This window comes from Ceratosolen solmsi, unplaced genomic scaffold (assembly GCF_000503995.2).
Source record: "Ceratosolen solmsi marchali unplaced genomic scaffold, CerSol_1.0 scaffold6, whole genome shotgun sequence".
Lineage (NCBI taxonomy): Eukaryota > Metazoa > Arthropoda > Insecta > Hymenoptera > Agaonidae > Ceratosolen > Ceratosolen solmsi.
Genome location: NW_011948414.1, coordinates 7311192 through 7337701, shown reverse-complemented (window position 1 = coordinate 7337701; position 26510 = coordinate 7311192). Strand labels below are relative to the sequence as shown.

The window sequence follows — 26510 nt, the reverse complement described above, 5'->3', positions numbered from 1 at the left end:
GGTTAGGTAGGTAGGTAGGTAGGTAGGTAGGTAGGTAGGTAGGTAGGTAGGTAGGTAGATAAGTAGGTAGGTAGGTAGGTAGGTAGGTAGTCAGGCAGTTAGCTAGCTAGCTTTAACTTAATTTTAATATTAGCTATTCGCTAAAATAGGCTAGAATAAAATTTCCAAGATGCTTATGACATAATTAAATTTATTTTTCTTAATAATCATACAAATTAAAATGGTATTTACTTACTTAAAAAAAAAAAAAAAAAAACCCAAAAAAAGGAAAGATTTTTTTTTGATACATCTATTTGAATTTATAAACAAGAGAGAGAGAGAGAGAGAGAGAGAGAGAGAGAGAGAGAGGGTAATCAAATTGCTACTCACCAAATCTTGTCTCTCGACGTGCGACATCTTCTCAACGATGGACCAAAGCCAACGTTTGAACTTGACGAGTCTGTCTGTCGATTCTCCGGACTCGTCGTTAAATGACGTATACGAAATGAGCACAGATACATTGATGTCGCCAACTCCGTTCAGCAACAGTCTCAGATCCTCAGCGGTAAGTCCATCGAGTGCGCCTTCCGGTAAAACATCGAACACACCTTCGCGTATCGCCTCTAACGCCTTCTCCTGAACCTTGATCATCCGCACTTCTGCGTACTTTCGTACATAATCGTAGAGATTGGCGGCTGTTACCTCGACATCCCGACCGTTGGGCACTAATTCTATCGAGCCGCCACCTTCCTCCGGACACAGGTCAATACTGAAATGATAAATGAGACTTATATTAAATAAGTTTAAGATAAGGTTTAGTTTGCGAATCAATTCATTTCTTGTTTTTCTTTTCTTTCATACATTTTGGATATAATATCGCCTAATTAAAATTTAATGTCTAATTGTCATTGAAAAATTATTTAGTATTTAATATATTCTTATGTAAAATTGTCATATTTATATTTTGGCAATGATATTTAATTGATAGATTTTAAAAAAAATTCAATTATCCATCTCTTTGGATTAGTTTAGATTATAAAAACAGTTTGGCAAGTAAATAATACGTGTACAATGATAAGCGGCGTGTGTCGCCGCGCTATAAATACCGAAAATTATTTTCATTTGCATACACACTTTGCTACAATGTCGAAAGTTGATAATAAATTAATTAACAAATTGGTTATTGATGTTTTTTATGCGCTGTAATATTTATTTAATATTTTATACGAGACTCGGGGCTCAATACAATTGCTCTATATCACTTTTAAATTAAAAGTTCACATTGAGAAAAAGATTGACAAAAATATTTATTGTATCGAGGAGAGTGGGCAATAATATAATTAAGGGGAGCTAATAGCTATTGCATTGCCTCTTCCTCTATTTGAATAATTTTACGTCTATGACAATAATACAAGGCTACAATAATATCCAGACATGTGACGTACGTGAAAATATTATTTATTTGCTTTTGAATTACTCGTGGTGCATTCTTCATTCATTACCCATCATTACTCACCTAAAGGTAAGCTCTAAATGGAACAAATTGCTGCTGTTCGTAATCTCGGCATCGACGACGAGCTGCCGCAAACTTTCGTATATAACCGAGTCGAAAAATGCAAGATCGTGGAACCTTATTGGCCTCGCTAATATGTATTTCAATACATGCCGATTCAAGAATATAGGACACAACTCGTTTTGCTGCAAACAGAGTCCAATGAGTCGTCCGACATTCCTGAAGGCATTAAGTCTTTCGTAACTTGCTCTCCCCTGCCTTGGCGTGTAAAATCCACGCTTTCCCGGTGCGTAAAATAATGGAGCGTTATCCTCCGTATCATCTGCAATCGAGCTCTCTAAAACATCGACAAAAGGATTTTTAAATGTGGGAAATTTATTTTCTATGATACAAGTTTTCTTACAAAACTACGGCAAGACAACGGAATGGTGAAATAATTTGCGTTTGCGCGAACACGCGCGCATAGACAAAACTTATGATAAATAGAATTTTGTACGATTAATTTAACAGTAAAAGTTCTCGTCTCCCTTTACCAATAATCGGTCAAGCAAACCATCAAATTTATAAATACTATGAATGTTTTACGTGCTCTTGTTGCCGCACTGGTTATCGTACCTAATTGCTTTTTCTTGTTAGCACCGCAGCGTTCGGTCAGATTGAAAACATCAAGATCAAGTAGAGCCTCACTAGCAAGACCTTGATTGTGACTGAGAATAAGCTCAAAGGCTTCCTCGACCTTCTGCCTCAATGACTCCTCGGACGCAAGGAGCATTAACAACTGTGCAGGATTCATTTCAAGTAGCATACCCGTGATCTTTTCGGAGTGCATCGGCTGCAAAGCGTAGACTTTTGGATAAAGACGATCACCGAGCTGCTGCTGATGCATCGTCAGGTGATCATTGTTGGCATGTCCGAAAGATGGCGGGTCGGCCGCGGATGAGGAATTGCCGGGGTTGGAGGTTGAGCCTTCGAGTAGCGTGGAGGGATGAAATAAACGAGCCTTTAATGAAGTGGAGGGTTGGAAGAGACGAGCTTCGACGGATAAAGCTCGACGAGATTCTCTGCACTTTCCGGATGAACGAGGATTCTAAAAATATCAAGAGTCCATAATTCTTTCCTTGGCCGTTGCTTCCACGAATGTGCATGAATTTTAATGGCAAAATCATATCCGAGTCATTATTCACTAGCCGTATAGTCACAATTTTAGTTCTTTATTCCCTTTTAATCGATGGATGAATGTCAGAAAATTACAGATTATAAAGAGTTAAAAAAAAAAAAAAAGCCCTAATATAATAATTTTATAATTTTATAATTTTAATGACGATATTAAGAAGATATAAGTATGAAGTGGCTCACTTGTCTTCGAAGATCCCGATCGCGATCTTTGATTTTTAACTTTTGTAGCACATTATACTGCGCATATTTTGATCCTACTTGTGCTGCCTCAAGATTTGGTAATTTTTCATTGGCTAAAATTGCCTGTAAATTTTTTAATAATAAAAATTACGTTGATACAAATTCATTAGAAAACAAAAAAAAATCCATTTCAAACTCTCGCTTACCTCTGCTATTGCAGTATAAAAACTACGTGCCACACCCGAACCTTCCCCCGGTTCATCCTTGAATGTGACTTTTACACGACTCACTGCTAAGGGCGGTGTATTAGACGCTCTCCTATTATAAAGGTTATACTGTGTATTTAATTCTTTCATCGTTTGGACAAGAAGCTGTGTTCTGTCACGTTCCACCTTGAATCGATAAATCAATTTGCAATTACGTTTCTATTAAATATATATATTACTTTTTTTTCATTCTTTCTTTCTTTCTTTCTTTTATCCCACCTCTCTCTCTCTCTCTCTCTCTCTCTCTCTCTCTTTTATTTCTTTCAATTACTGGCAACATATTCTATATTTTATATTACGACGAATGAAAATGGCAAAATTTATTTAACAGTTTATGACTCACTTTCGATAACGTGATATCCTTTTGTTGTGAATTTCTTAGCTTCTCCATGTCTCTCCGGAATTTTGCTTCTTTTACCGGGAATCCGCCCAATTCCGATACTATACTTCCAGCCTCCAAGCCCACATCCTCCATGAAAACCCTACCAAATAAATCTAAGGATAGCCTCCACCTTCCCAATAGAATGTTATGCGAGATCTTGGTTCCTATGTTCGAGACGTGCGCTCTCGCGGGTGTTGGCGGTATGACGACTGGTTCTGCCGGTGCCTGGCTCGTTTCAACCGTTTCGTGTGCCGATATCTCCTGGGCCGATACCGTGCTTGCAAGATCCACGACTTCCTCGTTCGCACCGACCGTCTGCGCCTCACCTTGTACACCAGCTACCAGCACCTCTGGGCTGATGACGTTCGACTGCCAACCAAATTCCATTCGTTACATAAGAATTTACATTAGAAATTACCCCGTTCTAATCATTTTAAGTACTTCCATGAATTTCCAACCAATTGCTAATTCATTCATAAGAACGAGCTTATTGGAATTCGTTTTAAAGAAAATGATTTTCACAAGATTTCCATGCTTCTGCATTGAAAATTTACGCGTAACCAATTGTATCAATTTTCATTAAAGCACGATTTCAATTACAAATAACCTTTGCCTTACACATCACTCGTGTAATGTGCTTAAAAATAATAGAGAGTACATTTATTGCCTTCGACAAAATATTTATATTTCTTTAAAGCCAATTGACATTTCTTTATACAGCAAAGGCTTAAAAAAAAAAAAAAAAAAAAAAAAAAAAAAAAAAAGGCTAATTCATTAATGGGTGACCATTTACCTGTTTATTTACATTATTCGGAGACTCTGTGGCGCACGTACTGCTATTGCTATTGCTACTTCCAGCACGGACTATGACACTGCGCTCGACCTTACATAAAATATCTTTACCGTTGTTACTACTACTACTATTGCCGTTAGTGCTGCTGTTACCGCTGGCTGAAGACTTTGGAGGGCTGTTGTTACTATTGCTGTTTGTCTCAATATCCATGGATTGATTATTTGGCGAAACAATTATAGGGGCTCGATCGGTTTGCTGCTCGACAACTGCTATGGTTGCCTGAGCTGGCTCGGTTGGCTGGTTAAATAATTTTGGCTTCTCCTGGAACAACAATACATTTATGAAATTTCAACCGAGGAAAAGGCAATTTAACATTATTTACATACGATATGCCAAAACTCAATATAAAAGTTGTAAATATTACATGTTTTTAAATATGTGACATTGGAAAAATATTTTTCATCCCAATGATATACAAAAGTGTACAATAAATTTTAAAATAATTCATAAATTTATATAGTTTAATGATTATCGATGAAGAGTTTTCTTTGCTTTTTATTTACTTTTTTTCTTTTCTTTTTTTTTTTTTTTTTTTCTTAAATCTTTTAACAAGATTTATAACATATAACTTTAATTTTTAATTTCATTAATCAATCTTAATAATGCAACTACACTATAATAGATATTACATTATAGATTGTAATCTATTAAAATTTTAGTAGGTAAATTGAAAAATTTGTCCCTTTATAAAGTAAGCGACTAGTAAATTAAGTATGCAACATATTCATAAAATATACGCTATTTTATTTATGTGAAATGTCGTTGAAATGAGGGTATTTATCGAGTGGACTCACGCTTAATTTACTGGGCCCTGGCTCTCCGCCACCTCCATGCCTCGTATTAACGTTGCCCGCAGACGGTCCGTGATTTCGTGCAATCTGCTCGAGAGCATGACCGAGGATTAGGGTGGACGAGTTGAGTTGGCCCTCGACATTCCTGGCCGAGAGTCCGAGCCTCGTGGGTAAACCTTCGAAGCTGGTCGTGGTGCCGGTCGACGTCTGTCGGGGCACGCCAAATAGGTCCTCGCGTCTCGAGTGTGGCTGCAAAAGGTGCGGCTGGTCAGCGAGCGGCAACGCCTCGGACAATGCGGTGTCGAAGGGGTCAAGGGGCGGACAGCCGAGGCAGAGCGTCGAGTCCGAGCGTTGAAGGAATGGGTGCTTTCGTCCCTTGGCTATGCTGCCGCTGGTCGTGTTCCCGGCGCTGTTACTACTCGAGGCGCACGGTATATTCAAGAGATCCGGGTAGTCTACCGAGTCTGTCTCCATTGTCGTAGCGGTATTCAAACTGTCTTCCTCAGCTTCCTCATTATCGTTCTCGTCCTACACGAAAAATTAACGAGCATCGCATTAACATTTTGCTATTTAATTCAAACTGCATGTATATTTAATGTACATTTTAGAATTTATTCTCTCCTAAATTCCTCCTTACAAGTTATTATAAGGAATGATACAATGTATGGAAGAAAAAAAAGAAGATAAAAATGTTAATATTCCATATATTTTTCATCTTTTTTTTTTTTTTTTTTTTTTTTTTTTATAAGTAATTAATATAAAATAAAGTTAAAACCAAGACATTTGTGTTTTATCAAGTTTTATGATATTCTAGTAAAAATCATTAAATAATCAATAAATTATCGGCATAGCTTTTCTAAAAAAAAAAAAAAAAAAAAAAAAAAAAAAGAAGGTATTAATATTAAATATTAATAATGAATAATAAAGACATTCGGGATAAAGTCATAGTCTATTTAAAGTAATAACTAAATCATACTTGATCATTCCATGCTGGATCGGATGTTTCCTTTTGTGTGTCACCCCTCGACGAAAGCGGTTCTGATAACGATCTCATGTAATACACGAGGGCATCGAATACGTATGCGACGTGTCGAAGTGCCGAGACATCAAGTACTGGTAAACTGTCTCTGTGCTCGCCGTTGTGAGCACGCATGAGCGACAAACAATAAGACAAGAATTCACGCCTGGCAGATGGTGCCTCGACGCCTAGAATTGTTAAAAGCATTTGAAAATGGATGAATTCGTTGGAATTGATTCTGAAATTTATCATTCGAGCTTGGCCCAGCAGCTTATTGCCATAAAGAATTGTTGATCAACTGAATTTCGACAAAAACGAATCAATAGTTGCAATAGTCCGCTGTTACAAAACATCGTTACACTATTATTTTCATAAATAATTCGAAGCTATTATTTATTATCCTATATTTCAAATGATTTAAATATTGTTTTAATTGATTGCCTTAATTGCTTTAAATTAATCCATATTTCATGGAAAAATATACTTAACAAAAAATTTGTCTTTGAATTTTGAAGATTCAATTAAAGAAAATGTAAAAGTTAACTTTACCAACAGTTACTACAACGAGTCAAGTCATTTTTGCAAAACCCGCTTACATCAAATTTATACAAATTCCTGTAATGACATATATGTGTATATATATATATTTACGTTCTCGATTGGTGCGTGAAGCTTCGCTAACTCCTGTAAAACCAACTGTGACTCGCGTCGAGTTTTGCGACGTGGAAATATTGGACGTTGCTGTTATACCGGTGCGCGCGTTTCTGCCCGAAGTACCCTGCAGAGACAGTGACAAGGCCGCCGAGTTCAACAAGCCTGTAAAATTGCCACCGGACAAGGTGGGCGCGCTATTGAGAGGATGCTCCGGGTGCGTTGGATCAGCACTACGCGTCAACGAAACGCCGAATCGTAATTGAGCTTCGGTAGCGTCCATTACCGTTAGCAGCCAGTCCCAGGTTGGCTTCAAGTGTGCCTCCAAGTACATCTATGAAAAATATTTCTTTAATTATAATGCTCGCATCGATCGGGCGAAACGAGAGGACGAAGGAGCAACGAACCTGTAAGCCAATGGCGTCCAAAAAAGTCACTTCCAACGTCCTTGGCAATGATGGAGCTACCATTTTGTAGTCCTGCATCATCGTCAGCAGATCGGCAATCTGTCGAATGACAATGCCAAAGGCTCTGGCTAAGCAGCTTGCGGTCGTGCCCATAGTTATTGGCTCTTGAGCCGCGGGTACAGCCGACGTCGCTGTCGAGCGTCTAAGCGACGATGGATCAATGAATACCAAATTGCTACCTCCTGTCACTCTCAAGCCCGACGTTCGCGTGCTCGACTCTCTGTTACGAATAGCCCACTGCATCGAGACTGGTGCCAGATTATTGCGATGCGATTGCCCGGTCGAGCCACTGCAAATGCAAAACGATCGTTAACAAAATCCCCCGCATTTTACGCGAACGCACAGACGGACTTTAAATTCTCTTCGTTAAAAGCCAACCTCCGTCGTTCAAGCTGCTCGTCGCCGATTTGAAACTCTTCCGTATCTTGCTCGTCGGTTTCTCCCGCCTCGCTCTCGTCGTCTTCTTGCTGGCTGGACTCGCCGGATTCGTCCTCCGGATACAGTAATATCGAGTTCATGCCACCGTCCGAGCCAGCGGTCGCGCCCGTTTGAACACTGCGCTGAGCCGAGGCCGCATCCTGATTACTGTGATTGTCATCCGAATCGGACTCGGTTTCCGCCTCAACGAGCAAGTCGAGCTCGGTGTCGGATTCACCATCGCCAGCCGGCTCCTCGCCCGTGCCCCCAGCGCCACTGTCCACCTCACCAAGAGGCTGCGTACTAACCACTGCAGATGACTCTTCGTGTTCGCTAATGTCACCATCGAGATCCATCGGTACTTCTAATGAACGCAAACATTACATTGGCTATCGATAACAATTTATCTTGGCCACTAACTACTTTTTTACACTTAGGACACTTAGGAGAAGGCTCGATAAAAAAAAAAAAAAAAAGTTTAAAATGTAACACGACATGAACGTTGGATAGGATATGTCAAACAATTTTGTAAAATTATATAAAGTGCTCGCGTCGTCCTCGTCGACTAGGTCACTCTACTTTAGGTACATTGACGTCGCCGTTACCTTCACCTGGTTCGGTCTCGTCCATTGTTGAAACATCTCGGTTAATCGTTATGTTGTTATTTCCTTGCTGCGCCTGTAGCGTGGAATCCAAGCTTTGCGAGTTGACGCCACTGTGAGGTATAAGGGGCTCGATCGAAAATAACTCCTCCGAGCCATTGATTACTTCGATGGCGGAGCTCGTGAGGCTAAAGGGTGCGGTTGGTCGAGCAACGCCCAAGCGAACCGGTGCTATAAGGGAATCGGCGGTTTCGCAAAGCTCCTCGACCGCTAGCTTGATCAGCGCTTGGAATATCCGTCGGCATTTCATCAATGGCTGCGACGCTTGGCTGGCACTGAAACACCACCAGACATTAACGCAGCGCATTAATTACTTTATGAACTTGCAATAATGTCGCTTTATCGATTGCCTTGATCGACAATATCATTACGAGCGCTGATTACGCGACACTCACCTGCGCCTTTTCGTCGTATTGGGTGCCATTTCAATTGTGAAAATGACAAAGATTCTCGCCACGGATCTAACGAATCTCCTCGCTACGACGACGGCCTCCTCGAGCCTCCCGGGCACGCTCTCGTTCTGCAGCTCCCTTATGAGCGTCGTTAGCAACGTGTCGAGCATCTCGGCGCTGCATTTAACCAACAGCGAGTATGTGAATTTGTCGAGTAGAGCAGTGCCGCTCTGCTTGCAGGTCTGTCCCTGGTCGCCGAACAGCTGCTCGGCAACGCTCTCGTGGACTCCGGACATAATTGTGCATTGCACTGCCGGCCAGTCGTTGAGAAGACGCTCGAGGGCTCGACGACTGAATCGCGGCGGCTCGAGGTCGTGCTCCGGCATATCCGAGTCCGCGCAAATGCCGTCCGACGAGGGGTTCTTCCGGTTGGCCGAGGTCGAGCGCTGTCGTGGTCCCGAACGGAACTGACGTTGCTCTACCGACTGGCGACCGACTGTTTGCACGAGGAACAGAAGGATCGACTCGCCTCTGCAATAGTTTCATAAGTTGTTAAACCATCACGTAATTATACATTGATTGTGCATTTCCATTAACTTCCATTAAGTTAAATTTAGTACTTTTTTTTTTTGCCCGTTTTTAACATAATTTTGTAAAAATCAAACAACCGTTAAAGAAAATGCCTGGACATCTTTAAATCTGTTCCCGAGGCAGCTGCTCATATATTTGCCAAAAATAGCAGTGAAATTTAGAATTTACAATCTCTTCGTTAATAATTGCTAGCGAACGCACACACCTGGAATTGATCTTGGTAGCGAGATCTGTACTAGTGACGAGTCTGCAGAGCAAATCGTATCTGGCGCTCTGTCGGCCGACAATCAGTGCACGACACTTGCACTTCTCCCAACAGTCGCAATAAGCCGTCGGCGAAGTGTGCTTAAGCTTGCAGTCGTGTCCTCTGTGACAGACCCTCGCGCATTCGGTGCAGCAGCATAGCGAGCCAGTAAGACCGCAGGTCCGACATTCGAAAATATCCTGATTGATGTGATCGGCACCCGTCCAGGTAAAGCTGCACGTGTCGTTGCAGCATGTGACAAAGAGAGGCGAGAGATCAAGATTCGCATCCGATGGCAGAATCATCGAGGAACAGTCCTTCGCGTCTTTTCCTACTCGCTGGATTGTATCGAGAACTATCAGGGCCGCGTGGTATGCGCGGACTGAAACGGCCAGCATCAAAGGTGTTTGACCCTGGGCATCTCTATAACATTGAAATTTAGTTTTGTGTATTATTACTGTACTCCGAGGCTCGAATCTACGACTACTTTATAAGGATACGGTGCAATATTTTGGTGAAGAATATCAAAATTCCAGCACTCCCACCAATGAATTCAAATTAAGACAATTATAAATTAATGTATGGAAAATATTCTTCATTGATTACATATATAATTACATTAATATCGATTGGATAGTAATAATAAGCATTTTCCTGTATGATAATTTAAAATTAAAATTAATGCATCGAAACAAAATTTAAAGGTCCCGCTTGTATCCACACATAAATTAGACCACAACTGGTGTATTTTATGCGCACTTTACTCCCACTCTTAATGTTAATACAAATGTACTATAGGAGCTCTCAACCACACCAATTCTATCTCTCATTCGCATAATCAAAAATAATTCTAAATTATAAATAGTAGTGGAAAAGAAAAACAAAGTACGATGTAAGCATAAATGGCATAGATTTATATGTTTATATATACGGAACTATAAACAATGTATTAAATCAGCCCTAATTTCTCAATACAAATAGGATAAATTCCAAAATACTTAATAAACATATAACCTTAATTATAATAGAATTTCATAGCAAATAAAATTTAAAAAATAAAATTAACATTCTTGGCTCGCTCTATTTACCTGGCAGAAAGTAATTCTTTTAGATGTGGAGCTAAAACTGGACTCTCGCACATAAATTTCAATATTAATAGGGCATTATTTCGTCTTTCAACAGAATCAATTATGTAGGTGTTATTTGCAGCAGATCCTAAAAAATATTTATAAATACTTAAAAATGACATCCCATTCAATTTAAATCAATGATGATCTAATTTAAAATGTCAAAATTAAAATTAAAATCTAATTTTAACAACGATTAAATCTAATAATTGATGTTTAATTATGTACACATCGGTACATGTAAACATACCACTTTTGTTAATCATGGAGATGCTAGTGGCTCCAATACCAAGTAATGAATCTTCTTCGCCCGATGTATTGTCAAAAGCTTCTGGAGGCCAACTTAATGTAGGAATGGGTTCTTCTATCGGAGCGGAATTGGTGTCTACTGTGTTTGTAACTAATTCGTGTTCTATACCATTCAAAAATTCATCATGTAAATATCTTAAAAACAATAACTCAAAGAGCGATGAATATTAATAACATTTTGCAAAGGCTACCTTGGTCATTTTCCTTATTGGAAGTGGGAGCACACATATTGATGCAGGCATGAAGGATATTACGATTGCCATCGCAACGTTCATTGAGAATTGTTTGCATTTGAGCAGCATTTGCCTCTGCGATAAGATATTAATTAATATAAAGATATAAAGTAAATATATGAAACTTATTTATATATATTAAGTTATTCCCAATTGCAGTTTAACATTGAAGTAAAAATCATTATACTATCTACTACAGTATTAATTAGGAATACAATATTTTAAATACAATGCTGTCGAAAGCATATCCGCTGGTAATTACAATTCATGATAATTACAAATCAAACCTCATCAAGACTTTATAGAAATATTAGTGGATAACATTATTATTTTATCCATGAATTAATATTAATTTACTTACTTAAATCCTGTTCTAAATTGGCGAAAATTTGTTTCACGCCATCATAATCGCATCTCAAAATTCGAGGCATAAGTAAAAGAGTGTCGAAAACAAGTGCAATGACAGCGACTTGATTTTTAAGATTCATTGCTGGAATACTTGGAATTGGTATGGTCGATGCACCAATGCAAAACACTGGTACTAAATCTAGCCAATTTGGATCTCGAATGGCATCTGCGCAATCTTTTGCGATTGGATAAATTGTATTATTGCCATCACGAAGAATCATTGAACATTCGGTATTCTATAATATGAAAGAGTATTACTCACGTGCAATAATCCATTACACAAGTATTTATAAGTTCATATATAATAAATAATAATTTTATAATAATTACGACTACGCATGTGTGTTATTTATTTTTATAGTTGAACATAAATATTGGAAGTTTAATATTTCTTACAATTTATTTTCACCTTTTCCTTCCTTTAAAAATCCACGAATTAATATGGATACATTCTTTTCAATATCTGTTATTAGTTTGTTTTATTTATAATAACACTATATGACACTTTGTTTACATACCTTTATGTAAAGTTATATCATTTACTTTCTTTATTTCTTCTTTCTAATGAAATTATAAATATTGATATATCAATTTGCATTTGATTAATTGAAAAAAAAAAAAAAAAAAAAAAAAAAAAAAATCAGTTAAACTATAAAATATTAATTAAACATTATATATTTCATTATATAAGCTATACAAATAAATATGCTTATGGGTTTCATAAATCATATGATATGTGAATTATTGATTTAACATAAAATCGTAATTATGTATTCATATTATCATTATATACAATATGCAAAATTAATTTCATTTTGACTATTTCATATTTTTATTGACTTGGTTAAAATAAAATAATTTGACGTTATCCTCACTTGTGTATAATATAAAACTAATAAGGGCAATTAATTATTGACATTACCTCTCCAGCACTGGTTAAGCTGATATTTTGTGGTTGTAAGCCCAAAAATGAAGAAATATCTGATGGAATGTAACAATCCTGCACGTATCTTCCAGTGCTGAGATTATAAATAACATAACTTAATTTACTCCCACTGCGTAGAATTGCATGAATACCCTGACCATCCGTTGCTATTGTCAGAAGATTCTCATTAGAACCTTCGGCAATATTGACACGTCTTGGAGTACGTTGAAAACAGTCTGGAGCTCGGGAACTCATAGACGATTTTATTACCTATAAAATACTCGTTTAGAAAATATTTTCCAATATTTATTTTAATCAATAAATAAATCAAACTAACCACTAATTCATCCTTTCTGAGAAGTCTACAGTCAGCGAGGAGCTTGGTTGATTCTTCAGCTGTTGCGTCTTTGAAATCAGAATTATTAAATTCCTTATCCTTTGTTTCTTTCTCCTTTTCCTTCGAATCTTTTGAAAAAAATTTAACTGCCACATAGCAGCCGTCAACTTTAATTACTTTTCCAATCGGAAGTGTCTTAACGTCTTCGACGAAAACAACGTCTTTTAAATGCCAATCTTCCTCATCTTTCCGATCAGGTTCACCTTCACTCTTGGGCGCAACGCGTTTTTGACGTTCTATAAGAAGTAAAAAAATTCTTAATCATTTTTTCATAAACTTAACAGTGAAATCGCTATCGTTCAATTATGAATTGTTAATAAATATTACTTTCCGATTGCTTGATAAAATAAATAAATTTTTTGCATCTTATGCAAGTGTAAGTGTACGGAAAATCTTGACGAACCACGCATTGTTACAATGTATTCGAATGAACTTACTGTGGCTCGTTGTTATACTGCCAGTGTCGCTGCATGTACTAGAAGCAGGCGATGGTGGAGGTGGCATATCAATTCTATCAGCTGTTTCTTTGTGACTCGTCTTATTACTGCTGTTCGAAGATCCATTTCCATTCGACTCTCTCTTTTCCGTTGCTACATTGGGTGGTAATATGCCAGCGGGCAAGATTTTAAAACGGCAGATCGCATCGAGATTCCATACTGCCGACAAAAGCTGTACGACTTTTGGAACACCATTGGCTATTGTAAAGCCTAATGCGTAGGTAAGAATTTTAGGTTAATTAAGCATATTGATAATCACCTTTCGAACATTCATTTACTAGTATTACTAAATACTAACCTATAGCTCCCGCTTGATATATAGGACTATTTTTCATGCATACGTGGCTGCCATAAGTTATGTCGGCAGATACAGCAGTTGACGGTCTGTGCTTTCTCGACTTTGCTTTATATTTCTCCCATAATTTCATTCTTTGAGCAAATGGTAGTACACCCCTAGCAAACATACGAAACATCAAAATTTCAGTGCTTACACTTTTTATGTTAAATTAATCATGGCCTATAAAGATATCGTTTTTGATTTTAATATCTTTCATAGTTTAGCTTTAGTATTGTAATAAATGTAGCAGAGAAGCTAATTTTGTGAATACAAATAAAGTTAATGCAGCGACATAATAAAATGTCAAACGAAACTATCAAACCAAACACACGACGTATTTATAATTATTTATAAATAAATAGAAAGTAAATACTAACCACCAATAAAGCGCTCCACTTTCAAGACGAGCAACAGTGTAGAGTGCACAAGTGTGCAATGAAATAATTTTATCTAACGTGAATTCGGTAAAGGCTTGAGCCGGATGTTCCAATCTCGAAGCAACGTGTCCTAAGAGTTCATCAAGCCACGTTGCCACTTTGCCGGTTTCCGTACTAACGGAGCAACGAATTGCCGTTGCGGATATGTTTATTATCTTCTCACTCACCAAATTTAATGCTATAGTTTTTGGATGATGTACGTTAGAATTCTGAAACGTGAAGTTAAGCATTATAGTTTGAATATTAATTATATACGTATGTATGACCAAAAGATGAATAAATCATGGACGTACATCTGGATGTTTGTATGGTTCGGCATCAGACCATCGCCATTGATACAATTGACCCGTTGATGAGATTGCGATTAATTCGCTGTAAAGGGCTGCTATTTGTACAAACCTAGGGGCTGATTCATTACGTTCGTTCCACCACTCCAATTCTTCGGATATCCAGAGTGGACACTGAGATGCTAGCTCCTTTTTTTTAATATCTAAATTAAATAGAAAATATGCACATTGAGCTATTAAAATTATTTTTAATAGCTCGATCATTATTTTAAAACATTCTATATGTGTATTATAATTTGAATTTTGATTTTTTAAATTAAGAAATACTATATATTTTCAAAAGTCATAAAAAAGCAGCAGTCAATGTAATTGAAAGAAAAAATTTATAAGAATTAAATTTACGTTTAAATTACACTTTTTTTCTTCTTCTTCTTTCTTTATTTTGATAAAAAATTTAAACTCAATATTTAAGATTTCTTTCAAATTACATTTATTGATTAATATTAATATTTCAAAACTGATACTTAAACTTAATCATATCATTAATTAGAATTAATTTTATCGCTATTATTTATTTCAAAATGAATTTTAAATTTTTTGAAAATGAAACATATATCTCGTTTAGAAACAAAACTCATAAGTTAAATATGCATTTGTTTTCTTATTACCTGGATCTTTCTCCCAAGAGTCTTTCAAGGCAGTTTCGAGCCAACGTCGTGGACCGTAGTACTGACGATCTCTCCATCGACTGAAACTATCTCTATCTCTGTCACGCTCCGTCGATCTTTCACTGTCTCGATCATTACCAAGTCTGCGCGATGAACTACCACGGCTAAAAAGATTATGCACACACACGTATGTATATATATATATATATATATAGAATACATGGCTTCAATATTTATAATTTACGAAAAAGCATAATAGTAAGAAAAAACATAACAGTGAGAATAATGATAAGCAGTATTAAGTAAAATGAAATTTAAGATTCTTGTGTATACTAAATAATTACATAAATAATAATGACATTTTATTCTGATGGAACAAATGAGGTCAAATTGTTGTTACACCTACACATACACAATACTATATATTTTTTAAATAATACAAATTATCTATCAACAAAGTCAAATAAATATATGTACATGTATATGTAGGATTTTTCTTTAAAGATTTAAATATTTTATATACTTTCTCATTCCTGGATATCCAAAAACATCTTCGGAAAACATAGAATCGGCATCGATAATAACCGAGTGTTCATTACTAAATCCTCCGTCTAATAATGATATAAGATCTTCTGGTACATAACTATCGGCTGCATCTTCTGCATCATCACCTTCCTCATCGTCCCTTGACAATAAATTATTGACTGCCAAATTTACATCCAAATTCGTACGTTGAAGCTCGCGCATTATTAAATTACGACTTTTGCCTTGCAATACTACTTGTGCCTATAATAAATATAAATAAAAATATTATATTTGATTATATTTGATTGTATATTGATTAATCTGTATTGTTGAAAATTTTCTTTGTTCCTGACTATAAAATATATTATTACTTTTCATTGTACATTCGAATTATTAATAAATTAATTTTATACATATTAACAGTAGAATATATGAAATATTTTCATTTTATGATTTTACGTATAAACGAGTCATTTTATTTGCCACTTTGGTAGTCCATAGTTTAATTATTACAACATTATAGTATATTCGTTTAACGCTTAAGGCATAATAATATATATAACTATGGTATTTCTAATATTTTTAATGTAAATAAAATGCTTAAAAATCTTACAATGAAAATCAAATTGTAAGATGATGATAATGAAAAAATCATAATATATTAATCATTAAATAATATAATTTTGTATGTCATTAAATTGAAATTAGACCGATAAATTAAGAATGTGTATTCAACAGTTTTACAGGCACTTTGACAAATTTTAATTCCACCTGCTTCATATAGAAATAAGGATATATAAAGATTCTTGATTCAATATATTTTTCTAATGTTCTTTAACATAATTATTAATTATGTTTAAAATATGTTACAATATTAATGCTATCAATGCTACCTTCATTTATTTGTCAATAAAATTAGATTTAACTATGACTTGGAAATTTTAATAATCATAATGATATATATATATATATATATATATATACATATTATTTATGAAAATAATTTACAAATAAATTTTAATATCTATATCATTTTTAAATATCAATAAATCTATTTTACTTTATCAACTTTTATGTAAGCCATACATAAGACATTTTTTAAAAGCCAAATGCAACACCTTATAAAATATATTAATAAAATATCTAAATAGCATACATTACATAATTGATTTTCAATTATAATGTAATGTAGAGTTTTGAATAAAAACATTCAATGGTAAATGTTTTTTTAGCTTACCAATAATTCCCCATTGATAATGTAACTTCCAGAACATTGTCCCACCTCCCTTCAACCCCACAAACGCACTACTAAAGATCAATTCTCCCTATAACACTGTTTCACTTTGGACACTTGAAAACTCACTTGATCTCACGAATTGCATCATGAGATCTACGATTAAATGAAATACACCAAACAGCAGAGCGCGCTGCTCTTAAGCCCAAGAGATTTAATCCGGCCAAGGCCGTACATACTTGTGATATGAGGTCTTCCGGCACGAATGGCGGTGGTACGGAGACGATAGGTCTCGAGCTACTGCCACTGCCACCACTCATGATGACGCCGGGCGGTCCGATCCGACTGCCGCTGCCGCTCCCAGCACCGCCGCTGCTGCCCGTAGCCCCAGCGCCAGTGTTCCCACTGCCACCACCGCTACCGCCACCCCGGATGGCCGAGCTGCTGCGCATTATGCGGGCCCGCGAGCGCGAGATACCGGCGCGGCTGCTGCTGCTGCTGCTGCTGGCCCCAGCGCTGCCGCTGCTCCCACCGCCTGTGTTCCCACTGCTGCTGGGCGCCGTGGTCGAATTTCCCACGTGACTTTTGCTGGTGCTGTGAAGAAGCGATGGCATTAAAAGTTATGCTCTTCAATACTTTACGTTTCAAAGGCATTAATAGATATGAAAATTGCAGGATGTTTGTGCGAGCAACTGCTATAAGAGTCTTCCATCAATAATTTCAATCATATTAATTTAAATTCATTAAGAAATATAAAATATTCTAAAGCGTTTATTGTAATTATATTTCTAATTCACAAGGTAACGGTATACATAAGTTAAAAAAAATTTGTTTCTTCGTATAATTACTATTAAGTGGCTATGAACGATTGAAATTGTATCTTAAATATTATTTTAGTAGCAATTCTTTAGTCGCCTATTTCGATTGCTTTTTTCAGTAAGCAGAATGTAATAATTAATTTTATATTATTAAATAAGTATATGTAATTTATGGGCAATGTATATTCAGAGTTGTGCATATTAATTTTATTACTTTACTCTTAATCAAATAGTATTTTCATTATTATAATAAAACAAAAAATTATGCTGCGACATGAACATACTTTCTACTTGGTTCACTTTTTCGCAAATCCAATCTGTCATAAAGAACTGTGAATGCAACACGGCAAATTCTATTGTCGTCCATAAGTAATCCAACATGTGATGGTCCAACAACAATTCGTTTAACCGAGACTTTAAGTCCATTAAGGGCTGGTGGTGTAACAAAACCATATTTGTTAATTTTTTCTGCAACTTCTCTTAATCTGAAAATATTTTTAAACGATATTTGTTTGATTAATAAGTTGTTAGGTCAATCGTCGATAAATCTTACTAGTAGTTTTTAAAAACTTTTATCTTTCAAATAAGTTATTATCGTATGTGATAAAACGAATGAAACCTATAATATCTAATTTGGTGTATTATATTCTAATAACTATTCCTTTTTATATTTTGTCATTTTTACCTATGAATACTAAAGATTATAAAGAAATTATTTTAAGTACATATATATTTTTCATTTTATTTATACTATTAACAAATTGAATTTTTGGTTACATTTATATCATCATTTTCATTGAAATTTGTAACCTCAAATTACAATGCAGTTTTATAACAAAATTAATTTTAACTACAATCTTTTAATTATCAAATAGAAATTGGTGATGGATTTGTAAAAAAAATATCGGTAAGTAACTTTTTTTAGGCACCTTTAAAAGATATCGCTGTAACATTTATAAGTAGATAGTGAAATAAAATTGTAAGCAAGAAATAAATTGCAGAGCTGAAAGATAATTTGATCGTTAGTTATTATTTTTTGCTTTGAAAGATATTATACATATATATATATATATATATATATATGTAAAAGATTGCCCACTAATTTATTGCATAAAAATAAATGTGCAATATAAAGATAAGAATACAATACCTTCTTTGTGATATGGAATTGTATTTTTGCAATTTAACATAATTTCATTTTTTTTATTTATTTATTTATTTATTTATTTATTTATTTTTTTTTTTTTTTTTTTTTTTAAAGGAATTGATGGGTTACGATACAGGATAATCGTGCAATTGCAATATTGTTTGGATAAGACGGAAATAATGGAAATAAAAATCATGACGACTTTTACGATGACATGTACGACTTATTATGCATTTAAAAACGATTGATGTCAGGTTGTGTAGAATGCCAAGTGTAATAATAAACAACGCATGAATAGTCTTTATTAAGCATTGACTCGTGCAGGCTCTTTCCATTCGAATTAAGTCGTATAAACACAATTACGCTATCGGCAACACATGTTAAGATCAAAAAAAGAAAAAAGTTTTAAGAAAAAAGGAGAGAGAGAGAGAGAGAGAGAGAGAGAGAGAAAGTAAGAAAAATTTCGATCTTTAGAGGAGAGAAGAGAGTGAAAAAAAAAATGGGGATCTTGGTAATGCCCCGAAGTAGGCAAAGTCGTATTATAATAAAAATTACACGACCTATCCCTACGCACACAGGGACGCGCGCACGGGCGCACGCACGCACACGGAGGCGCGCGCGCCAGAGAGAGAGAGAGAGAGCGAGAGCGAGAGCGATCGCACACGCGCGCGGGCAAGCATTCACAGAGCCACGTATACGTATACACGCGTGTGCAAAAACATTAAGATTCGGAATGTCCAAAACATCGAGAAGGCGAGGAGGAAGAAAACAGCCGTTTCCAGGTTGGGCAGCGATAATAGCTCCCTCCCCTCGCCGCCCCACACGGGCGAACGTCGTCGACGTGGCCATTGTCGAGCGCTTGGCCGAGCCTGCAGCCGATGTACGATCGCGAGGCAGAGGGGAAATGTCGAAAAGAAATGGAGATCGAGAGGAAGTCGCGCACGGCTAGACACTGACCTGTCGTTGAGCTGGTCGTCCGTCCCTGGCAGGGGATGAACGGCAAAGTGAATCGAGCTCATAACGTTCGTGGACGCTAACGCGCGAAACACACGTCTCTCACCCTTATTACGGGCGGGCTCAACTCGCCAGGTTCTTTCTATTGACTTTTCACTTCACGCGAAATTTCTCTACGGAACGATCTTCGGCCATGTTTCGAAGAAACAGCCAGCTTCGGACAACTTTCGCTAATACATCGGATTCCGCTCGATGTTGTTGTATTGGACTAAGGAGATGGCTCGCAGGCCTGCGCGAATAAGAAATGGAATCGCGCAATAAGAATATTAATGTCGGAATCGGATCGCGGGCTTGGGACACTTGTTCCCTAATTTCAAAGCCAATAGCTCTGCAAGCTCCGTCGCCTTGGAGTTTCGATTTTTCGCCTTCCCCGTGTCATGGAAGTTACGCGATTTCATCCTCGTGCTCATCGACCAAATACCGACTCCGCTGCTCGCATTCGTTTATTCACGCAACCGTCCGTCCCTGCACCAATTCCTCGTTCCTCCTTCTAGCTCCCGCTAGCGATAGGGATTTTGCATTAGAAGCTTAATGTTTATAAATTGGAAAACGTTCGTAAAATCATCAAACGGACATTGAAGAAGAAAGCTAAAGCCAATTTTCGGACTCAAGAGTGCCAATTGTCCTTCGATAAGTTCGATATTTTATCGATTTGCAGCTTTAAGTACTAGAGTACAAATGTATATATATATATATATATATATATATATATATATATATATATTATAGGCACGCGTTCACGCATAAGTAATTTTTTTCTTCACCTTTTCTTTTCTCTGTTTTTTTTTTTTTTTTTTTTTTTTTTTTTTTTTTTACATAGTTTTTCAATTTACTTGATTTAAATTTTTAATCCTTTCGTTTTGCCGGCAATCTTTTCCGATCATTTCTTTTAATAATAATATTATAATTTTTACTTAATAATAATAATAATAATAATAATAATAATAATAATAGGGACGGAAATTAATTCACCGTTTAATTAATAATTTCGTCAACTGTAATAAAATTCAATTATAATCGTGGACTTTCACTATCATCGTTCATGATTTTTGCTCTCCATTTAACTCTAAACGCTCTATACTTCGTATTGAATTATTTGCCAATTATCTACATTATTGTGTATTACATAATAGGGGGTTTCAATAGGATACAAAATTATGATAAAAATTCGTTGATTCGTAACTTATTATAAATAAAAATACAAATAACATATAAAATAATAATAAATATCTTAAAATTAGCATCGTAATATCGAAGCATATAGTAGTTTAAAATTTCATTTCAAGTTAATGCAGATAATGGGTATTTGTTCTGATTTTTTTTTTTTTTTTTCCTTATACGTCGTGATTAAAATAGAAGTCATTGTGCATACGATCGACCAAACTGAAAAATCATTCGCAAATGATTCTCTCGAAGCTGCTTCACGTTGGAGCTTTGAATTAATTGCTCGATCCAATCCCCTCAAATTTTGATTATATTTCAATATATAATCTAATAATAATTTTATTATATAATAATACGTTCAACGGTACACAAGCGTGCACATTTTTTTTTTGTTTGTTTTTGTTTTGTTTTGTTTTGCCTATTTAGCAAAATTTCAATTAATAAATATAAGTAAAGATATGAGAAAAGGTAATATTAAGAGATACGAGGCATAGAATTTGTTTGGAATCTTCTTATCTGAATTACAATAACACTAGAAGACTAAATATTTGCAATATAGAATTTGTAATTGTTTTTTAGAATTGTGTAATATTCGAATTAAATGACATTTTAAACAATATAATGTTAATAAACATTATAATGACAAATAATTGTAAACACGAGGAATGTAATTTAATTAATTTTTGTATCATAATTGTCCAGTAATTGTTTTATTTCTTCTATTTTTTATTATTTTATTTCTTATAAACCTTTAAGCACTTTTTATTGTTTTGTACGTAAAATGTCATAAATTATCTTGAATACTTTTTTTTCTTACGCTTTTATGTTTTCGTTTTTGTTTTTTTTTTTTTTTGTTTTTTTTTTGGTTTTTTTTTTGTTTTGTTTTTGTTTCTGTTTATGTTAAATTGTTATTAAATAAAAACAAAGAAAGCAAAAAACAAAACAATTTGCTTGTAATGGAAAGAAAGTTCAAGTTCCAAATGTAAAATAACGTCAATTTTTGCCATGATTATGAATTATCCTTCCAACTAAAAACAGCCATTAGTGAACTTGACTATATATGATCGGAGATGCACAAACACGGAATGCAATAGGATTCTATAGAAATATAAAATTGCCTTATAAATGAATAAGTTTACCGTCATCGCCAATCGATGAATTCCGTGAACATTGAAATTCATATAAATCAATAGCGAAAAGCTGATTATCGATATGTTGGTTGGATCAATTGTGGAAAATTTCTTCGAACAACGATTCGAGTTCGTTATCATTAATAATAAAGTTGCATTTTTATTGAAAAGGGCGAATTTGATTTTAAATCTAGCGTCCGAATGCCACTTGCTAATACCTTGCTAATATAAGTAAGGTTTTTAAATTCTATCGTCAGCATAATTATGAGCAACGCGATTGTTTTTTATGGTTATATATTAAATGTATGTTAAATCTGTATGTTTAATTGTGATTAATGTAATGTAATGTAATTAATTAATGTGAACAATCTCGTGAAAATTCAACTCGTAAATCAAACGTATGTAAGACGTAATTAAAAGCACGGATTATGAAAAGTACAATATTATTTGCTAAAATAATCAAACTTTTGCTTCAATTTTCAATTCAAACGGTAAAATAATGATAAGTTTTCATTTTGTTTTGTAATTGCTTCCATTATAATGCTAATATTTAGCGAGAGATAACGGTCGTTTTATTATTTTTATTTTTATTTTTATTTTTATTTTATATATTCGTACATCTTAGCTAGTTTGTCTTTCAGTTGCCATTGAGTTGGGATTTTATTTCCCAATAGGGAGAGATACGCTCCGAATTCATTTAACAATGTCCCATCACAATCATTATAACATTAACAATTTATACTCAATTATAATTGTTCTTTTGAAAAATTTCTCGCGAAATTGATCAAATTATCCGCTATAATATCGCGATTGCCCCATAACTTTCATTATTTATCTCAAAGCCATTGCTTTGGATGTCTTAGATAATAACGCATTATCAAGCGAATGCCTCCTAACGATAAAACAACGCGTCAGGACGTATGAAACTAAGAATACGATCTATTCAGCATTTTAATAGCGAGTTTGATTAATGCCGCCATTTCTGCTCGGCTTGTTATCCCGCTTCCTCGCGTTTGCGGCTGAGAGCAAGTGATGGAAAATGGCATCGGCTAGCGGCTAACAATAGTGATCAGTAAGCCAACTATCGTCACTTTAGCATTACAATTTTTCTTTCGACTCGACATCAATTGGTACACCTTCTCGAACAATTAAAGAAACTTCAGTCGGCTGTGAACGGTGACCCGGAGCCGCAGCCGCAGCCGCAGCCGCACTTTGTACATATAATTTTACAGGCTTTTCGCGCCTTAGAAAGCATAAAGCGCAGCCCCCGTCGTCACGCCAGGCTCTTTAAGAATTCAGTATTTAGATAGTTATCCGTAGCTCGGGACGACGAGCTCGTCCTACGTCGGGTGACAATTTAAAAAGGTGAAGAAGAAACGAGGAGAGAAAAACCACAGCTGGTACTTGCGCCGAGGGAGCTTACAGTAGATTTATCGAAGACACGCACGCGGCATTGCCGTTTTCGTCTCTTCGCTCTCTCCCCTCGATCACGGATTATTTATCATTCACAAGAGTAAGGACAATTCGTTCGTTCTATCGCCTTAGAAGCTGCACGTGCGCTCGTCGAAAGAAGGAAAGCTATTACTTTCGCTCGTAGGTGAAGAGGAGGCAAGTCAAAGAAATTGGGTGAGTACGGTTTGTTACAGCGTGTTCTAGAAGATGGAATAGAGGAAGAAGCGATATCTTTACAATATTGGCACCACGCGACCAGTACCCGAGTCCCCGAGTCCCAGTATTCCAATTATTTATACGCCGAGGATTTATCGATTTAACGTGGTGAAAATTCTGTAATTTACCAACCACGCTACGTCTTTCGCATTTGCCTCCACGATAATTATTGGAATTATCAATTAATTATTCGTCGATTTGTCTGCTGTTGACTCGTCCACACCAATATGAGAATGTATCTTCAAGCCAGTTTATCCTTTTTTTTTTATTATTTTTTTTATTTTTTTTTTTTTTTTTTTTTTTTTGTTATTCCCCCTTTAAATACGCTGAACGTAGCTGTGTGATTTAAAATCTTGAAAAGTATTCTGTACGTTGCAACGATCGTGCATGAGTATAAACGCGCCCGCGTGCACACACACACACACACACACACACACACACGCACGCACGCACGCACGCGCGCGCGCGCGTATGCCGATTTATTAATTGGAATAATGAAATAAAACATTTCACGCTTGTTTGCCCTGCATGTGTTTCAATTATATTTACATCCTTTTCATTCATTGATTTCTATATACTTACCATTTGTAATATACTCTGATTTCTTAGAATGGCTCGTGGACAACAGAAACTCCAGTCTCAAGCTAAGGCAGCTGAGAAAGCTGCAAAGGCAAAAAAGCAACAGGGCCACAGTGCTAACGAACAGAAAAAAGCTGCGCAGAAGGCTTTGGTTCACATTTGTGCTGTATGCAAGGTTCGTACTCTTTGCAATTCTTGTAAAAATTTCTCAAACCTCATTGGCTTTCAATTTTCAACTCGATAAAATAACGATATTAAGATCGAGTCTCATGGCTGTTGATTAAAATATTCTATTACGTCGATAATAATATGCTCTTGTGCTTAATGAATAATAGTCACTGGTACGATTAAATTGTCGCGAATTAATAATATACATCGATCGACGAATGATATTGACAAATTTCAGTCGTCGCTCAATTTTATAAATATTAAGTTGAATATTTTTATAAAGAATTTCGTGCAAAAGATCGTACGTATTTTATTAAAAAATTCATTATACTTTTAAGCTTTGCTAAATTTTGCTCTCTATATCATTCGTACAATGTATTATTGGTATTATTGGTAAAAATAATGCAATTTGATTTGTAATTTTAGGCACAAATGCCAGACCTAAAGACTTACAAGCAGCATTTCGAAAACAAGCACCCTAAGAACGATTTACCCGATGATCTAAAAAATATATGAGGTTAGTGCCTCCTACATTAATGAAGCACTGGAGGCAGCTGACGAGTGTTCGATTATCATAATTAAATGAGAGAGTGATTTAGACTTAAGATAATGACAGTTAATTGACTTCTCGAGAAGAAATAAATTGAATCTTGTTATGGCATGAGATGCGGAAGGAACTTTTGAGAGCAAAGCCATAATCAGAATCATGCGTTTTGATTTTTGGTCTCCTCTTTCTTTAGCTCTATAATGCTCTTCTATTTCTTTTTCCGTATACAATACTATTGTCAGGATCACAGATGTAGGCACCTTTCATTACTTTAATACAGACATTTTTTTTTATTTATTTACACCTTATTAGTAATATAATATAGAATAATGGTACGAAAGAATTTTATAAGGAGGGTTAAAATTTTTATTGAATTGTAGATAATGGCTGGGAAAGCAAAGAATTATTGTTAACCTCTTTCTTCATATTTTTCTTATTTTATTTTGTTACAAGTTGTTTATTGTAATTCAATAAAAAAAGAAACAAAAAGAAACAAAAAATTAAATAGAATATTAAAGTGTGGAGAAATCTATGTGGTTGGCTAAATTTCATAATACTTTGTACGTTATTTATAAATAAATAATCAAAAGTAATGGAAACAAATGAAAAATAATGTATAGATTAGTCAGCAATATTTGATAAAATATTATTTCTATTATTATTATGTACAGATTTGGAAGATAATTATCTTATTATAATAATGGTATAAATATAAGGGAATACATTACGAATCAATAAGACATTTATCATTTGACTATTTCATTGATAAAGCTGTTTAATAATGCAATTTTTAATCAAGTTTTCTAATAAGTAGCGGTAATATAATATACTTTTATAATAAATTGCAGCAAACGTAAGCGTATAATGTATAAAAATAAAAGGAATCTGCTATCGAGTATTGAAAGGTGCCCAAATTTAGAAAATGAGTTTAGTGTATGGTAATAAGGCATTCACACAACAATAACTAATTAAGCGTCCTTAGTATTGTCATGGTCTCTTTTTACTTCACTTGCATGCACAAAGTATTGCCAATGCCTAGTGGACATTTACAAGAGATGTAAAACAAAAAAATGTGATAACAAATAGTAAGTCAGGGATTAAGCGTTGTTACTACTGCATTATTATTATTCCATCTGTGATCACTTTTTACCTTTCAACCAATCAAAAGTTAATTGATGATTTATCGAAAGGAAATAAGCGGTAGTGAAATAGTTCATTCATTTCCCACTTTCATTTCAATTGTACCCTTAATTTACTTTTTGTCCTTTTTTTTTTATATCCATATATATATATATATATATTTTTTTTT

General features: G+C 35.2%; 2 protein-coding genes across 2 annotated transcripts in view; one reads left to right on the top strand and one right to left on the bottom strand.

The window, feature by feature from the left end:
- The window catches only part of hyd (E3 ubiquitin-protein ligase hyd), a 20704-nt gene extending 609 nt beyond the window's left edge, over positions 1-20095 (bottom strand). The window contains exons 1-30 of the mRNA XM_011506783.1: positions 19889-20095; positions 18069-18269; positions 17206-17560; positions 15731-15993; positions 15208-15371; positions 14546-14772; positions 14193-14461; positions 13777-13931; positions 13419-13688; positions 12922-13217; positions 12582-12854; positions 11613-11895; positions 11210-11326; positions 10960-11121; positions 10671-10797; positions 9544-10005; positions 8751-9278; positions 8299-8630; positions 7655-8057; positions 7217-7565; positions 6810-7143; positions 6117-6346; positions 5144-5668; positions 4290-4610; positions 3458-3865; positions 3055-3240; positions 2849-2971; positions 2108-2579; positions 1496-1829; positions 370-748 (exon numbers count right to left, since the gene is read on the bottom strand). Coding sequence (XP_011505085.1) covers positions 370-748; positions 1496-1829; positions 2108-2579; positions 2849-2971; positions 3055-3240; positions 3458-3865; positions 4290-4610; positions 5144-5668; positions 6117-6346; positions 6810-7143; positions 7217-7565; positions 7655-8057; positions 8299-8630; positions 8751-9278; positions 9544-10005; positions 10671-10797; positions 10960-11121; positions 11210-11326; positions 11613-11895; positions 12582-12854; positions 12922-13217; positions 13419-13688; positions 13777-13931; positions 14193-14461; positions 14546-14772; positions 15208-15371; positions 15731-15993; positions 17206-17560; positions 18069-18269; positions 19889-19950 — 8610 coding nt within the window. The 5' untranslated portion in view covers positions 19951-20095. The remainder of the gene's footprint in view (positions 1-369; positions 749-1495; positions 1830-2107; positions 2580-2848; positions 2972-3054; positions 3241-3457; positions 3866-4289; positions 4611-5143; positions 5669-6116; positions 6347-6809; positions 7144-7216; positions 7566-7654; positions 8058-8298; positions 8631-8750; positions 9279-9543; positions 10006-10670; positions 10798-10959; positions 11122-11209; positions 11327-11612; positions 11896-12581; positions 12855-12921; positions 13218-13418; positions 13689-13776; positions 13932-14192; positions 14462-14545; positions 14773-15207; positions 15372-15730; positions 15994-17205; positions 17561-18068; positions 18270-19888) is intronic.
- Positions 20096-23626: 3531 nt separating this feature from the next.
- Positions 23627-25678, top strand: LOC105367922 (zinc finger protein 706). Its single transcript, XM_011506781.1, has 3 exons — positions 23627-23865; positions 24517-24661; positions 25081-25678. The coding sequence occupies exons 2-3, from the start codon at positions 24518-24520 to the stop codon at positions 25168-25170; spliced, it is 234 nt and encodes a 77-aa protein (XP_011505083.1). The 5' UTR covers positions 23627-23865; position 24517; the 3' UTR covers positions 25171-25678.
- Positions 25679-26510: the final 832 nt, after the last annotated feature.

What these genes read in the sequence shown, in the direction of transcription:
- LOC105367922 (XM_011506781.1), top strand. Translation starts at nt 24,518, where the DNA reads ATGGCTCGTGGACAACAGAAACTCCAGTCTCAAGCTAAGGCAGCTGAG. An exon ending in ACATTTGTGCTGTATGCAAG is followed by an intron (nt 24,662 to 25,080) that starts GTTCGTACTCTT and finishes TTGTAATTTTAG; the next exon opens with GCACAAATGCCAGACCTAAA.